General features: G+C 36.9%; 1 protein-coding gene across 3 annotated transcripts in view; it reads left to right on the top strand.

Moving 5' to 3' along the window:
* The first annotated feature begins 224 nt into the window (after window positions 1-224).
* tub (TUB bipartite transcription factor) overlaps window positions 225-17,623 on the top strand; it is a 26,070-nt gene continuing 8,671 nt past the window's right edge. For 2 of the 3 annotated variants that reach the window (XM_077713720.1, XM_077713719.1), the window contains exons 1-3: window positions 225-550; window positions 16,754-16,805; window positions 17,211-17,373. In XM_077713720.1, the coding sequence (XP_077569846.1) occupies window positions 495-550; window positions 16,754-16,805; window positions 17,211-17,373 (271 nt within the window). In that variant the 5' untranslated portion in view covers window positions 225-494. Of the gene's footprint in view, window positions 551-10,335; window positions 10,995-16,753; window positions 16,806-17,210; window positions 17,374-17,623 lie in introns of those variants that run through there. The other variant, XM_077713721.1, reaches the window with a different exon arrangement.

Genomic DNA, 17,623 nt, shown 5'->3' with positions numbered 1-17,623 from the left:
AATTTGTGCATGAAGTAGGTACACGTCCAAACAAGTCATGAGAATCCACTGCATCCTACAGTGTCAAGGTGGATTTTCTTTGCAGCAAACGAGTCTAATTTATGAATCCTATACCATGATAACAGTCGTGGTTGCTACAGAAAGTAACCAAGTGATTATGTCACAGAAGTCAATGTAGTACATATTGACTGCGCTCCATCAAGTGGGTGAGCTGCTTCCCGACACCGAGGCACCTCCCCTTTAATCAGGAGGAAGGAAGCCTTCGTCCACGCGCGAGTTGCCAAATCGACATGGATCAATGAAAAGGCGCGTGCACGCCCAAGTGACAGCCAACTTGTTCGCGCGACCCACTACAGTACCTCACTCATTAAACGAGTGCGTGAAACGATCAGCTGGAACGCCGCCTTTGCTCGCTTGAAGCCTGGAGGACGAGGATCGCCCGCCCGACCGACCGATCGATCGAGTCTTCCTACGAGGCTTTCCAGCCCTAAAAAATGGAAGGAGTCGCCAGCAATAGGTGCGTTTCGTACAGTCGCTGGAGCTATGATAGGTAAGACTATTTATTTTCCTTGATATAAGAGTTACATTTGTTCCTTGGCCCAGCTTCTCGCTCAAAGCAATTGCGTCTGATCTCATCGCCCCTGTCAAAATAAATGTTGAAATGTCTGTTGCTTTGAATTTTGCAATCAGCACCACCTATATGTACTATTCATTAAACCAGATTCTATGGCATTTCTATTTCTATATTAGTATTAATCAATTCCCTGCCATTGACGGCAGTGGGCGTCTCATCATTTAATACTGCAAGTAGTAAACGACTTGAAACTTCATTTTGATGAAATAAAAATCACAAGCTGACAAACTGGCTCATGTGAAATGAGTTCACGGGCACTATACAGCACCTATATGGTTTTATTTTGCTCAAAAGTAAAAGAAAGTGATGCTTGTCTGTAAATCAATCTATAATGTACACATTGGCATATCAATGCATTTCCCTATGTGGCTGTCGATAAATTAAAAGTTCAACATACTTAAAAGTGTTACACCTTGACTCATTTTGTACTCAAAATGCATTGTTTGGTTTAAGTGAATATTACTAAATGATAGCAGACTGCATTATGATCTAAGAGAACTATGGATGACACTCATATCATCTGTTGTGTTCAAAGACAAATTGCTCATTGCTCACTACAGTCAGTGGTGTGAAGGGCAGAGTGAACATCCATCAGAACTGTGAGGTTTTTTGTGTGTGAAAACCTATTAATAATCTGTTGTGTGCCTTTCAATGATTCCTCCCTACCATTGTCCCTTTCATGATCATCATGATTACGAATGCATAACTAAAGTAACGACTGAGCAAGTCCCCTACCTGTTTCTCTTTCCCTTGGGGTGACGATTGGTCATTGGACGGCAGCAGTCGACACATTGCCTCTGATTGTATCATTGGTATTCTGAATCTTTTTCTTGGACTTCCCAGGAGACTGCAGCTCGAGGCGCTGATCTCTTGCAGCCTAAGATTTTCATCACACTGCACACTGTATAAACAGCATACAGGGGGACTGTACAAGTGTACAAAAAAAATGAAAAAAATAATTGGAGTTGGGATTTTGTAGAGTTGGGAGCTCATTTTCCCTGTGTCATGCTATACTAAGACTTCCCGGGACCAATATTTGTGGCAAATTAAAAATAAATCAAAGTCCAAACTAAGTGCTCTCTTGCCATTTACTACTGTTTATACACAATGGTAGACCTAAAAACATTATCAGTAGACAAAAGCCAAGGGTCAACACTGGCATCTTAAGTATTGTCTTATATAATAACCTACAGAAAATTTATATTGTTCAACCAGCATGTTTTTGGGGGAGATGTGGGAGAACACCGTAATACCCACAAAATCCTGTGAAATGCAAAAGAACATGCAAACTCCATGCAGGAAGCCACCTGGGATTAAACCATAGGTTTAAAGAATATTGAATAATACATTTTTAAAAAATCACATTTTATATTTTCTGATGTTAAATTGTGAAGAAAAACACAAGTAAAAGCATTTCTAGGAATTGGCCACCCTGCATTGAAAAGAGATCTTATCAAGGCCAATACTATTTCAACCAATCAAATGTGAGTATGGAAGATTGCCCACCCTTTTTTGTTTTGCCACCATGAACACATCAGATTCCTATAATACAGTTTAAGCCAGGGAATTGGGATTTATCTGTGAATGATAACGATATCTGTCATAGAGGCTTTTATAAAGCAAAACAAAAGTTTGCCTGTCCAAAGAAAAATATAATCGCAATTATTTTCTTTCAAATCCTGCCCCCATTCAGAGAGTTTCTGAACACTGACTAAAGTAGAAACAACAGACTGTAAAGAATCAACATTTTGTCAGATTTTTGGAATGTATTAGGACTCAACGTTTCCTTCAGCTCAGTCAGGAAATGAAGCATTGCATATTGTAGTTGCAAGCATAGAAGCACTATTTTTTTCCCCAATCTGCAGTGGAGTTTCCAGGGTGCTCATCTCACAATATATTGTATATGCCTCCAATGACAATTTGTATTGATTGGATATGCTTGATGAATTATATGTACTATATTATTTTATTGCAATAGAAACCACTATCATGCTCAAAACAAACACAATGAAAACAATATTTCTAATGGAAAACAGGGGGTAAAATTCAGTAAAAATGAGCCACAGTAAAGTAGAATGATGAATAATGATACTGAGGGTGCATATCTGTGTGTGCAGGCTGCAATGGGCACAGGCCTTGTAACTCACCGTGTATCTGCCAGTGCTTGGACACTCAGTATGTGCAATCTCAATGTTCTCGCACCCACTCAGCAAACACAGTCGCCCAGTGATGGAGGGACAAGGTGGGCTAACAAGATAATATCCACATTCTGCTCTGCTTCAAAACTTATTTCATATTTGTAGAAAAATCTCCAGTGAGTAAGTATCTTCCCCCTAAAAAAATGTGGCAAAAACATGCAACTTCATAAAATGAACGAATAAATGGTGGCACAACACAGAAACGAGGACACTTTGTAGTATTTAGTGAAGAAAGGAAAATAGGAAAATACCACAAACAGTAATGCAGATTTCCACATGATAAAAATGCAAGCACTGAAATAAACAATAAAAAAAGATTTCAGGTTATGATTTTATCTGGAAAAAAATGTGATATGATCTTTTTGCCACATTGCCCACCTCGACCTCTTAGCCTGCTTTGAATGATATTAGTATATAAATAAAACGTGGTCATGGTGAGTCAACCAATGTATTCACAAGTCACCCAGTGAAATAAAAATCAGTGTTAGTTTTTTTTTCAATAAAAGTTAAAAAAAAAAGTAAATAAGTAGAGAAATAATTTAAAAAAAAGTTGTATTCACATTGTTTGCATAATATGGTTGCATGAGATAGAGTGCACCATTTGATCGGGGCTCGTTTTGGTACAAAAACATGAAAAATAGACGAAAATTATTTAAATTTGATAAGTGAGAGATAAATTGTCCAATTCTAGAATGACACAACCCACTATATTAACTAGTAGTGCAAATGTCTTCCTGAAGGAGCAATAGATAGTCAGTCAGCTACAATTGCTTTTTTCGACTTGAGTCCCCATGGGTGATAGATGCTCGCAAAGTAAAGTACTCCCTGGTATCTTGACAGCCAGCCAATATCCTTTTGCAAGAAAAACATCATTTTCATCAAGAAAAGTGTTCTTTGGTCTCCTTTTATAACAATCCTTTGTACAGTTCTGATAACACTGACTAATGTCTAAAGAAGACATTTACAAGACATTTAAACTGTCAGTATTAGGCACTTGTATGTAAATCAATGGTACTGAAGATAGATTATTTTGTAATTGTGCTCTTCTAAAGCATCCCCTTTTTTTACACACTGAGAATAGCTTGGTCCCAGTGTAGTATACATGTTTGAAACCTTACCTTTTTGGATGGTTGTTGGGTCTGCTTTTCATTAAAGTGAGCTTCTGTTAAATGACCCTGGTCTGTCTTTAGAACTGTTGTGTGGAGCAGTTTGACACACCAATATTGACTTTTACTTGGTTCATTTTTGCAAACAGTGTGACTGAATGGTCGCTGTTAATCATTTGGACTATTGATATCAAATCAATTTTTAATGGTAGGCATTTCAGTCCATGAGGGATATTATTCACTTTAAATCCTGTACCAGCCAACCACGAGCAGGCAATCAATCGCAGGGCACGATGAAACGGTCAAGCACTCGCGCTCACACCATCACTGAGTGGGAATCGAACCCAGACTGCCCACACAAAAGTCAGGTGGAAGATTGCTATGAGTTCACTTATTCGTGAATGAGTTAAGGCTATTTTGTCAATCAAGCCTTCTAGTTAAAATTGATTTGACATGTATCAATGGTACCACATGAGAAAAAATCTAAATATTAAGAACACCTCTCAAGATTATAATAATAAAACTATAATCATAATTTAGTTCACTACTGTTAATTCCAACTACAATGATGAATCTACATTGGTAGACTAATACTCTTGTGACTGTGCAAAATAGATCTAACTTCCATACAATAGAGCACGCTGTTTTTTTCTCTATTAGTCTTCAGGTCTGGTGTAGCTTTGTTATTCAAAGGAAATCTTTCACATGTAGCCTTGGCAACTCAGCCATGTTTTGATGGAGTAGTAAATGAGATGGCAAAAAGCATTCTCTGACTCCATTCATCCACATCCATTCTAACTGAGCAATAGAAAAAAAAGAAGTCAGTTTCTCCGAGAGACATTTTAAAATGTGAACTTTGCAAAGGGAAGTTTGCACAAGTGTCTTGGCTCAATTTCACTTGAAGGGCACCACCCCAGTGACAAGCCTTTGTGTACCTTAATGTAGTTTTTCTGCCTGGATTTACTCCAGTCTGTTTTAATTCGAATGGTGTTTACTACTTGTCATAGAGTCTTGGACATTAATCATTGGCTAAGGTTCTAAGAATATGTATGTATTTGAGAAGAATCACTTATTTTTGGGACAAAATGGCAGGAAAGCAATACTTATATCCGAATGTAACTCCTCAAATCACTTCAATTTACAATGTTGCCATGAGTTAAGAGTTAATTAATTCCTTAACGCAAAACACGCATAATTTAAATAATTTTACCTACCGGAATGAAAAAAAAAAAAACATTTACTGTATCCTTTTTAACTTAAAGCCTAGCTAACTAGTATGTGATTTTAGCAGCAAATGATTTGCATATATTTTAACGTAAATATCCTTGGAAAACAAAAAATAACAATTTTGTGTAATATAATACAACAGACTCCAATAACTGCAATTAAATCTAATGGAAACCATTAAACTGTTTTAGCATCATTATTCACCATTGACATTGACCTCTTTCTGGTGTGCATGCCATTATTATACAAACATGTAATGAAGAACAGTTACACAACTATTAAATGATGGAGCCTCGTTGCAATCATATCAATTATATTTTCACACAGGATAAAGACTATATCCAATAATATCATAGTCATTTTAAGAACATTCATGGGGCTTCTCAAAAACCTTTCAATTGGTTTTTCGCACCCCTAGAATTATATAATGCAGCATACTTTAAATACACATTATTATTTTTCTTTTACAGAAATCGTTTTAAAAAGGATGAAACGGTACTTCTTCTATAGCATGTTTTTCTTTAAATATCAGTTGCTCGAAGGGTTACAACAACCAAAAGTGTGAGTCTCTGCGGACATGTAGCATATTCACAGAAATTGCTCTTTTTCATGTGTGACTAATTAATGTCATACACCCTCATCCCTCTGCAAATTGTTTGTGTGGTTGATTTAGTCTTTTTTCAATGATCTCATTTTATATTATAGGTATTTGACTGATTTCTCCATATGCTTTCTGACAATGATTTATACGTTAATACCCTTGTCTTTCACTATTCTTTAATTCTGCTGTCCACCAGAGTGCTGCACTCGAGGTCAATGTAAGATTTGCCTCTGGAGCTGGTTGCCATGGTAAAAGATGGTGGTGGATAACTGGGAGGCGCCACTACATTTTTTTCAGATGTACCTATGATTGCTAGTCTAGATTGTGTAATTATTATTTGCTCGGTAACGGTTGCTGCAGTGCTTTTTAAACACAAGGCAGTAGTTTACATTCATGTAAACGCTTCCAACATGTCGGGCACTTTACTGTTTTGGCCATGGGGCATGCAATTCGGATAAACAAGATGTAGTGGTACACGGATTCTGAGAGACTTTATGTGGGAGTTCTCATTTATGCTGAGCACGATACATAAAAGCACTTTCCAAAAAATGCCACAAACAGATTTGTAGGCCTTTGTTCTGACATGTGAAATTTGAAAATATGAATAATGCATGCACATTTGCCTCTTTCTTGGATTTGCAATACAATTTGATGTCAAATGCTCCCTTGTGCCTTTGTTGGTTCTTTCCTTTCCATGTCTTTCTTTTGAAATTCTGTACATTTATTACATTTGTTAGGGAACATATCGTATTAGAGCAGTGTGGATAATAAAGGGTTTGCTTCAAGGCCATTGACTGACAGAAAGTCAAGTTTTTCACTGCTGACAAAAAGCGTTTTCTCTTTTCTTCTCAGATTTCTTTCAAATTTTAGAGGCAATGAGAAGAAGAAAAAAAAGATTGTCTTGAATGATCATGGTTTTGATTACACATCCTCCCTTTATATAACACTGTCTTTTCCTCCCAAAAATGTCTTGTGACCTGCATTAATTGGGGACGTAATGCTTGATATCCACCATATTTATCCTATTTGATTTTGTTTCAATAAACCAAGAGGTTTAGGTCCATTTCTTTATAAATACTGTATATTTTTCTATCATTTTATATAATTTATTTGTTTTTCATTCTGCCTCATGGGAGAAAATATTGATATCTATTTACTGAAAAGCACTGATGTCATTTTTAGAGGATGGAATGACAGTTCCTCCAAAATTGTTATGCATTTTATATTAGTTTTCAAACACAAGCTATTAAAATGGATCTGACCATGATTGTTGGTTATACAGCATTTTAGCCATACAATAAATAAGATAAATAGTAAGAGTTGATGTTGGACTTGAGGTGGTAAGCAGCTCCATCATGCGCCCAAGAACCATTACTACATGTACACGCTCAGTCTAGGTCTCCCCCTATTGAGCAACAAAATCATGACCTGCATGCTGTTCGTGTCTTTAGGAAACACATCTTTCCAACGTTTTATTACACAGGAAAACAATCCATGTTCTTTATTTACACTCCATAACACAGTGCATTTTCTTTTTTAAATGATTTTTTTTCTAAATAAGAATGACTGTGGTGTTGCCATGGTAACAAGAACAAAAGCGTGTTTCTAGAGGAAGCTCTCGGTGAGGGAGCTGAGATGTGATGTGAGCGATGCTCTCAGTGACACTAGCAAACCAGCATGGTCTTTTCATTTCTCTGCGTGTGTCCTAATGCTAAGATTTGGAATGACAGTGTTTTGTTTTCTTCATACTTTGGTAACTTGGCAGCAAACCCCTTCAGTGACTTACTTTTAAATGTGCTGTAATACTTTTTAAAACCCTGCAATGTACTGAATCTGCAAAAAGATGAACTTTGATGTAGTGAGGGATTACTATTTTGGCTCAGGCAGTGTTGCAAGGTATATCAAAATACATACAGTAAAAAAGTTTGAGTACGTGTGCAGTAAAGTGCAGTGTATTGTATGTACATTGGCCTTTTTTGTAGGGTAGTCATGCAAGCGACCTCTGTGCAAATGTGTTATGGTATGAAGAAAATTCATGATATAAGAACTGTTTGTACCTTTTGAAAAAAGACCACTTTTGTTGATGCGTAGGATACTGTAAATATGAGTCAGCTGCTGACTCACCAAGTATTCATTTCTTTAAACCAGAGTACATGTTGTTGCTTGTTGCCTCTGGACATAATTGAGGTATTCACAGACAATTGTCATGCCTTGAACCCCAAGCTGAAGCTGTAGTCTGATAAGAAGCACACAACAGCTATTAGAGGCAGTGTATCCGGAAGCCTCACATTTTTTTTGTCCAGTGTAACATTTTACAATCCAAATCAAGTTTGATGGATACCACATTTACTGGGATTTAATATGATAAAGGATGTCTGTGTGTGTGGGGCTGTTGCTTCAGACACTCACTATATTTTTTGACCAACGCTCAATGAGATGCTATTGATTCCAATTTTTTTTAGATAATTATCTATGTATGAATGACCTTATTATTCAATCCATTGGGACTGGCACAAGATACCTGCAGATTAATAGTCGAATACCTCTTTCCCTATTTCGTCATGTTATATCAATCTGTTCAGGATCAAAAATCTCAACTCAATTCATGTGTGAAATTTTCCCTATGTTACATTGTTTTTGTACATTTTGTTCATTCAAATGTTTTGTTATAGCAACTGGGATGGACATCAGCTCGCTCAAACCCTAATAAGAACAAGTGGAACATGGTTAGCTGGCTAGTTGGATTACGTGTCATTGAATTGGCATGTTTAGACAAGTTTGCCTTTCCTGCGAATTGGAATTCATTATTTCAAGTTGCTTCCAACATGGTTTAATTAGCATTCATAAACGTATTGCCTCCAAGTTGTCTTCGCCCGACTCAAGTCTCCTGTGTAAGATATGATATCTCGATCCCCGCAGTATCCATTGCTACAGTCGAAAAAACTCCGATAATTAATTTTTACTGTGATACAGCAGTCATACTGGAAGTACAATTAGTTGTGCGTCATTAGTGAATATAATGAGGAATTTGCATATGACCTCACAACTAACTTCTTCATCCTAAAGACATATCCAATGCATTTTGGAAGGGAATAATCACTGGTTTTGCCCTGGTGATCTCTGACCGAGGTTTTGGTCTCTTTTGCTATATATTTCGGTCTGAGTAAAACAGGCGGACAAAAGCCAGAAATCCATTTTCACATTGCATGCGCATTCAGTGAATCGACCATTATTACAATTATTGATATTCTTGGTCTGGTCTTACTTAAAATAGAGCACTTCTGGTAACTGGAAAGTATATTTTATTATATGAGATCTTATCCTTGTGAGGTAGGTACTGCACTTACTGTAAGGCCAGTGGTACAAGTAGTATGTTTTGAATGTGGAGTTGAGAAGGAAGAAAGCAGGAGGAATATATTCTTATCTTTACCAAAGTCCCTCATGAGCAAATTCAGCCTTCAAAGTCAAACTTCAAAGTCTGCTCTGCTGCATCAAATATTCAGCAGGGTGCTTTTGCTCAGGAGCATTCCTCAGATGAGTGGCTTGTTCCATTTAGCTCCACTTTCATCCTGGCTGCTCACACGCAATATGCAAAATCTTATGTGTTGAATTTGGTCATTTTAGGACACTTGAAGATCAGATAGGCTCATCATTCTCAAGCAGTGGGGAGGCAGTGGAAGCTGGTGAACTGGATTGTGCTGGTGTACCTTCTTAACTCTTTTGCTCTCATTGATGGTGTGATTAGATGTCCAAACCATTTTAACCGTAGGGCTTGGCATTAAATGATCAGCTTTCATCTATCGTCACCAATGGCAGCAAATGAGTTGGAATAGCCAGTGAGATCATTAAGAAGAGAGGTTGCGATGCTTTTCCTAAAATCCTTGTGGCCGTGCCTGCCAAATCCGCTCAACTTCTTCCTTCACCTCTTTGACCTTGCGATTAAAACACCAAATTCCCATCTGTTCATCCTTTAAATCCAAGGGAATTTCGTGCACCAAATCTTAAAAAAGAAAAAAAAAGAATGCTTGGAAATAGCTTTTGAGAATGTAAACAAAATATGATAGTTGAGCATTTAATCCTAAATACTAAGTATCGAAGTAATCGAAGTATAACTTTATCTATCATCACATCACCATGCAGCTGTTTTGTGACAAGCCATCTTTTTGAGTTGTCAAATCACTTTTTAAGGAATGTCAGTCAACATAAGTTGTGATACAAACTAAGGTTGTCGTAATACAATGGAATTGTCAGTTAGGGGAAAAAACATATCCTCAAATGCACCAAAAACTCACAATATGTTGCAAAAAAGAGATTTGAACAACTGCAGACGATTTAGTTTTCCCTTCCGCACGTCCACGTGAGATATACGCTCATTGATGAGGCCGCCTTCAATCGACTCCTTGTGGTGCGGCGGCACTCCCGAGGAAGCGGCCTGCCTTAGCCGTCTATAGATGGACAAGGCAGTTGGCCGGGGAACACAGCGAGGGATGTGTGACAGTGAGGGGCGTCGGACGGAGAGCGGAAGCAGATGTGCGTGAGAGCGCTTTCGCTCACTGGGCACCTTTGTTTGGCGTTAACACTAGTCACCGTAGTCAAATGCTAATGCCTGCTACTCTGGGAGAATAAATAAATGATTGGGCTGGACAACACATCTGAATCCCCCGATTTGCATTCCCAGATTAAATGGAGAAAATGATGGAGGATGCTAGCAAAGAAGTGGATTCTCCATCTTTTTTCCCGCTGAAAGCCTGAGACTTGGATGCTGCTGTTGGTGATGTCGCACGAGAGGGATAGATTGGCGAGAGAGAGAGAGAGAGAGGAAGAAGGGAGGGGGGATTTAAAGGGCAAGAAACGGAGGGAGATTTAGATCCAGTCAAGAGGCGGTGGATGTGAGCGGAGAAGAGGAGATGCATTGACTGCAAACGTGCACACGCACACACAGTTCCACAGGAGGACAAGAAAACGGCTAATTTCGCGCCGCCTGCTCGGATTGGTAGTCATCCGACGTCCCGTTGCTGGAAGACCTGCGGGCGAAGGCTTTCGGGGGAGATGGGGAGCAGTGATGATCGGGCTACACTCGCCGTTTGAATCCTGTCCTCAGACCACATAGCCACTTTGGTGTGGTGCTGTTGCAGGCCGCCAGCCTTGCAGTTTGACAGCAGCAGTGGCAGTCAGGCTGATTGAGGCAGAATGAGCTCCAAGCACACCTCCGACTGGATTCCCTACAGGTATTTTCTGCGTGACATTAGTGGGATCAAACTTGTTTCAAAGGGCAGCTGTACACTGTAAACGGGAGCATGTGTAAGAGGAGGCTGGCAGGTGCAGTCAGAATTGTATTCACTAGTTGGAGAGAAAGAGTTTTAATCCATCTTCTTATACGGCACAATGTGTGTTGCCTAACAAAGAGGGATTAATGATTCAAATTGGCGGACTGATTGAATGTTGTATTTAACCATGTTTTGCACTTGAGCTTTAAATGGGATATTAACAAATGTGCTTTTTGACCTTTTTGCACTTGTGATTTTTCTTCAACAAGGTACTTGCAAATTTGGACTCAAAGTACGGTTTAATCCAGTTCACGTTGGAAAAATATATATTAGGGCTAATAAATACATATGCTGACTACTTTTGGCCACTGTTTAGCACTAGCTTTGTCTTCTTTTTAATCTCATTAACTGCCATTGGGAGCGACGTCCAAGCCATTTGAACTGGGAGACAGCTTTATGATTACCAGCCAGAGATTTTTGCAGGTGCTGCTGAGTACTTGTGTGCATGGGAGGCAAGTCAACTTGTTTAGTCCCCCGCTTTAATAAAAAAGCAATCGGAATTGATGTTGGGCCCTACTCTCTAGCCTCAATCAGAAGAAAAGATGATGTAAATGATTAACTGCTTTAATTATTTAGTAATTTACCTCGCCGTTAACTTGTTGGAATTCTATTAAACGAGCAGAAAGGACAGTCAATGTTGCAAATAGAATAATATTATTCAACAGGTATGACATTTCCATTGGCTAAAAGGAAAGGAGGCGATGTGACAAGGCAGGGGCAAAAGGTTGTTGATTACATAATAAACTCGTCTTTGTCTCATCCTTTGAGGTTCCTATAAAAATACATAGGCTGCTGAGAGTGTTAAAAGCAGCGTACTAATTTATTTCATTTACCACTTTATTTCATTTGATACCACACCATATCCATTCTTACTAAATAATCAGAGAGAGTCAGTCTTTTTTTTATTGATCCACTGTGTTTATTCCTTTTTGATAGGTTACTGTTAATATTTCATTCAGGCCTGTGATTTACATAGGAAAGTAATGTTTATAAATACTTGTTTCACTAGTCTAATCGTGAGATTTCTGGCAGCGTCCGTGTGTGTTTGACACTGTGGCGAGGCCGCAACATTAGCACTTTGTACCGTCTGTTAATTAGAACTGGCATATTCCAATCACTTTATTTGGCTTTCATGCATCTATATGAAAAAGGAAAATCAGACATAGGCATTGTCGTCATCATTGACTTGACAAAAAGCCTAGTAGTCATCATACCCTCAGCAGCGTATGACGAAATTGTATAGTGCTTCTCCACAAGTTCGTCTTCCCAGGCAAGACACATTTATGACAATATATATAAATATATATATATATATATATATATATATATATATATATATATATATATATATATATATATATATATATATATATATTATATATATATATATATATATATATATATATATATATATATATATATATATATATATATATATATATATATATATATATATATATATATATATATATATATATATATATATATATATATATATATATATATATATATATATATATATATATATATATATATATATATATATATATATATATATATATATATATATATATATATATATATATATATATATATATATATATATATATATATATATATATATATATATATATATATATATATATATATATATATATATATATATATATATATATATATATATATATATATATATATATATATATATATATATATATATATATATATATATATATACATATATATATATATATATATATATATATATATATATACATATATTTATATATATACATATATATATATACATATATATATATATATATATATACATATATATATATATATATATATATATATATATATATATATATATATATATATATATATATATATATATATATATATATATATATATATATATATATATATATATATATTCATGTCATTTTCTGACATAATTGTTTTCCCTTTTTCTAATGATGCTTTTGTCAACCTTTTAATAAGTAATAATGTGATGTCTACATATGTGGATGTTAGGTCTCAAATATAATGATAAATAGTAATTTATCTTCATGGTAATTTGTAATATGTGTATGTATTTCATGAACGAATAGAATGATAAACTGATAAAAGTTAGTGAAAACAAAAATAATAATTACAAATACACTGTGGGTATGACCCCTAATATGAGATTAAATTAGATTTTTCAAGTTCAATAAAACTGGTCGAGTTGGACTCTAAGACTAGAACAAGAAGTGCACCCTGACAGAAGACACGGGCCACTGCACTGCTCGCCATCTGTGGGTTGCAACACAAGACTCTCCAGCATAATGAGTCGTTGGACCTCCATGGGAACAGCTCTGTTTGAGTCATTATCTTCCTGTTTGATGCCCATTCACATACTTAATAACTGATTGCAGACCTGGAGTACTTTGTTTGTCTTTAGGTTTCAGACAGAGTAGGAGGTGGATACTTTTTTCCTGGCAATCTCTTTCGTCACAGTAAAAAGCGACTGTGGCGCTGTCGAGGGACACACTATTCCCAGCTGGTTGATTAACTGTTGCTTTTAACATCTTAACTTACTGAGTGTAAGATCGGAATACAATTCTTTGTGACGCATGACAAGCATTGAGAGTATTGTTGCTAAATTTATCATTGAGGGATTTGAAAATAGTGGGAACGAGAACAAGTAGAAGCACTCCAACGAGGTGTTCTACTTGACTGAAGGGTTGACTTACTTATGTAAATGGCCACCTGATAGTGTAGTGGTTCACTCCCCTGACTTCGGCGCGGGCAGGTGCGGGCTCGGTTTCCGCTGTTGGCGGCATGTTTGAGTGCGAATGTTGTGCCCTCCGTGGCTGACCGGCGACCAGTCTAAGGTGTAGCCTGCCATTCACCCAAAGTCAACTGGGATTGGCTCCAGCAACCCCTGTATCCCTTACGAGGATGCACAGTATGAAAAACGAATGAATCAATAAAATAGACAGGTCCATCTCTCAAAGTGTGCCCTCGTGTCTCCTGTTGCTTTTCTTCTATGGCTCTTCTTGAAGGGAATCTCCTCAGAATCTAATTAAGGCGCTTTGATGTTTCACTTTCTTATGTCTAACCTTAACACTTGAAAAAAAACATCATTAAGCCTTTCATAGTTGATTTTTAAAGCTTAAGCATTATAACGTTGGGAATAAACACACAAATGGGGTTTGTTTTATTTTGTCTCACTAATCGGAACAACATCATCCCCTGAGACAATCTTGGCTCTTTAAGCATTGACACTCAAATTTCAGAAAACAATTTGATTTACCAGAACAAGGTTCTTCTTGACAAAATTTGGGTCAAAAACACTTTCTGTCTTCTTTGATAAAACCCATTTTCATTTTCTAATTAACACATTTTAAGTGTAAATGGGTTGTTGTAGCCAGATTTAAATTGATTAGTATCTCATTTTACCTTCATTGTTTGTGCTACACTGACCTTTAAGCCTTTGCTTGGGCCAAAGACATTAAGTCAGTGTACAGAGCACCATCAGGTCAGATAAGATTTAAGTCAATAGCCGTGTTTGTAGATACTTGGATATTACCCAGCTGTGTTTGGAAGAACACTCCACCCATTCAGGCAAAAGTCACAAAATGCATTTAATAATGTCAGATCAGATACGCCTTTGACATTGTGCAGCCACTTGTGTGCAAAGTCACCCGTTGTTCCCGTCGCAGCCAGTTCTCCACGATTTGTCTGTCGAACAGAAGTACCGGCAGCAACCGATTCTCTGTGTTGTAATATCAGCGAGACACTCTGAAAGCCAATGATGTACCAAAGCCAAATCTCAAATGCATTTTCTCAAGCTATATACGTTGTTGGTTGCTGTCCATATATTCCCTGTAGTTACTGAAACATTCTCATACGGACTCCAATTAAAACTGCAGTAAAGCCATGTTCCCACATTTAGAAAGCAACAAAACATAAGATTAGATTATTACACTGAATATATAAGCATTTGCTGAAAAGACAGTGAGTGAAGTACAATCTTTTATTGTGTACCGACAGATTTTATTTACTTATTTTTTAAATTTATCTACACTTCATAATTTTCGACATGTTTTTGAAGTATTACTGAGCTGGGGAATGACCTTCATTTAAAGAATGTTGTTGTGGGGGGTGTATTATTCGCAGAGTTCTTCCCTGTAGTCACTCTTCTCTTAATTTAACTCCTCATAATTTGCTGCCTATCTTAAATGGATGAGGCATGTTTTGCAGTCAATGGGAGATCATAAATTTTTATCTATCTTTATTCCTTTAAAGTCCCATTTTCAAACAATTTTGCAGACCACTCAAATGATAAAATCTTGTCAAAGAGAATAAAAAAATAAACAATTAACACTCACACAGATCCATAACTATTAAAATTGTACAAAAACATAATTTATGTAACATTGTCATCAGGTTTCTTAAAAACAATTATGTCAAAAGAGTCCAACAACCAGCAGATGGTGTATGCCTCAATAGAAAAATACTACGTATATGTAGATGAGTTCTTATGGGTTTGATCATGGGTGCTCCACTTCATTCTAGGTGTTCAATTTATTCATGTTATCGCTCGTGTTCGTGCTGTTCCATTTTCTTACACAACAGGTATTGATCAATTTCTGATAAAATAATTGTATTTCTTGGGAAAATAACTCAACTGAAACGCTGGCAGCTACAATAATGAAACTAAACAGAAGGGGATATAGTTGGCGAAAACGCTGTTGGCATGTGATGGCACTCGGTAACAGCTGTAATTTTCTGTCTAACAGCGAAATTAGATTAAAATACTTTTTTGTGCTCTGTTTGTTGATTTTAAAAAGAAAGTGAGTGAGTTTGTTGCTCAGCCAAGTCCAATCTCTCAAGATCAGTAAGTATGCCCCAGGTGATAGTAGGCCTTTAAGTTACATTTGATTTCCTTTCACCTTTAAGGAGTTCCAGCTAAGGAGCAATGACATACGGATGGACATATGATAGCACTTTATCAGAACTATCACTAGAGCAGTGTGTGCCATTTATAGAATTTCCATCTTTAAAAGGAATATGACTAAGCGCCTTGCTGGGTGGGCGCTCAATATGACGCATGTGGTTCAGTGGCCCCATCTCCAACTCTTTTATTTCTGAGTGCCATTTGCATGTTATCTTTGCGCTTGTGCGTTTTGTTATTTTAGGTCCCATGTGAAACAGAAGATCAATTCTACTGAAAGAAAATCAATTCTACATTGCCATCGCTATATTAGGATAATAGTTGTTTATATGTCTCATTGGTCAGCAGTCCCTCTGCGACCAGGGCTTGATGTCATCCTCTGAACTGAACTTGCTCTGCAGCAACACTTGTTGCCATGGCAACTCGGCCTAGTAATGAGCCAGGATTTGGATCAAATAGGCTAGTGTGAGCATGAATACTTTATTTGCAATAGGTCAGCCTGCAGAAAAGATGGATTCATTTTATCCAATTGTCCATAACAATATTTAAATCAATGCAAAATAATTAAATTTTTATTGCATTAAATGTAAATAAACATTTGACTGATCATTTTATTTGCCTGCACGTCTAGATGACATAAGAAATGTTGAACCTCATCAAAACGTTCATATTTTGCTTCTTTTAACCCGCTCCTTTTGTTTTTCATTTTCAGCACTTTAGACGACGAGGGCACCAACCTCCGACAGCAGAAGCTTGATCGGCAGGTAACTCTTTGTCAAACAATAATGCCATGGTTCCCAACCTTTATCAAACCAAAAGAGTTCAGTGTTTAAATACGGTCCCTAGATTGGAATTAATGCTCATTTTAGTGTGTAGTTCCACACTTTACTCAATACACCAACCTCTCCTAAAGACACTGGAAACATTTGGAACCCTTTCTTTTTCTTCGCACTCAGTTCTCCATGAATAGAAGCTTTCAATATTTGATGAACTCTTTTTGAGAACATGAAAGTGACATTCCTAAGGAACTCCTATCTCCATTCAAGCTTATGCGAAAGCCATTTTTCCCTACACCTAAAAATAGATATACATATTCTATCTTTTGTAAAGGCACCTAATATAAACCCTCATATATATGTGATAATATATGTATTTGTGTCCATTATCAGCGAGTCCTCCTTGAGCAAAAGCAGAAGAAAAAGCGTCAAGAACCCTTAATGGTCCAATCCAACGTGGATGGCCGATCTCGGACCCGCCGAACCAAACAGAGTGAGGAGCAGGCTCCTTTGGTGGAATCCTACCTCAGCAGTACCAGCAGCACCATCTACCACTGTTAGTTTGATCCAAAGCCTTAACACACACACAGTTTGGAGTCAATTTGTGTCTTTTAAAGTATAATCTATCCCAGTGTTTCACAACTGGTACACCATTAGCCTTAAATTTGCCTGTTACGTATGTTTACAATATGAAGTCACTCTTATCAAAGTTTTATCAGCAGAAATCTAAGAAACAAAAACGACCTTATGTCGACAAATGTTGAAGTCTGTGGACCCTGAATAACATCCGGTTTATGTGATGTAAA

Source organism: Stigmatopora nigra, chromosome 3, assembly GCF_051989575.1.
Source record: "Stigmatopora nigra isolate UIUO_SnigA chromosome 3, RoL_Snig_1.1, whole genome shotgun sequence".
NCBI lineage: Eukaryota > Metazoa > Chordata > Actinopteri > Syngnathiformes > Syngnathidae > Stigmatopora > Stigmatopora nigra.
The sequence above is the reverse complement of the archived record's forward strand: the minus strand, read 5'-3'. Positions and strand labels throughout refer to the sequence as shown.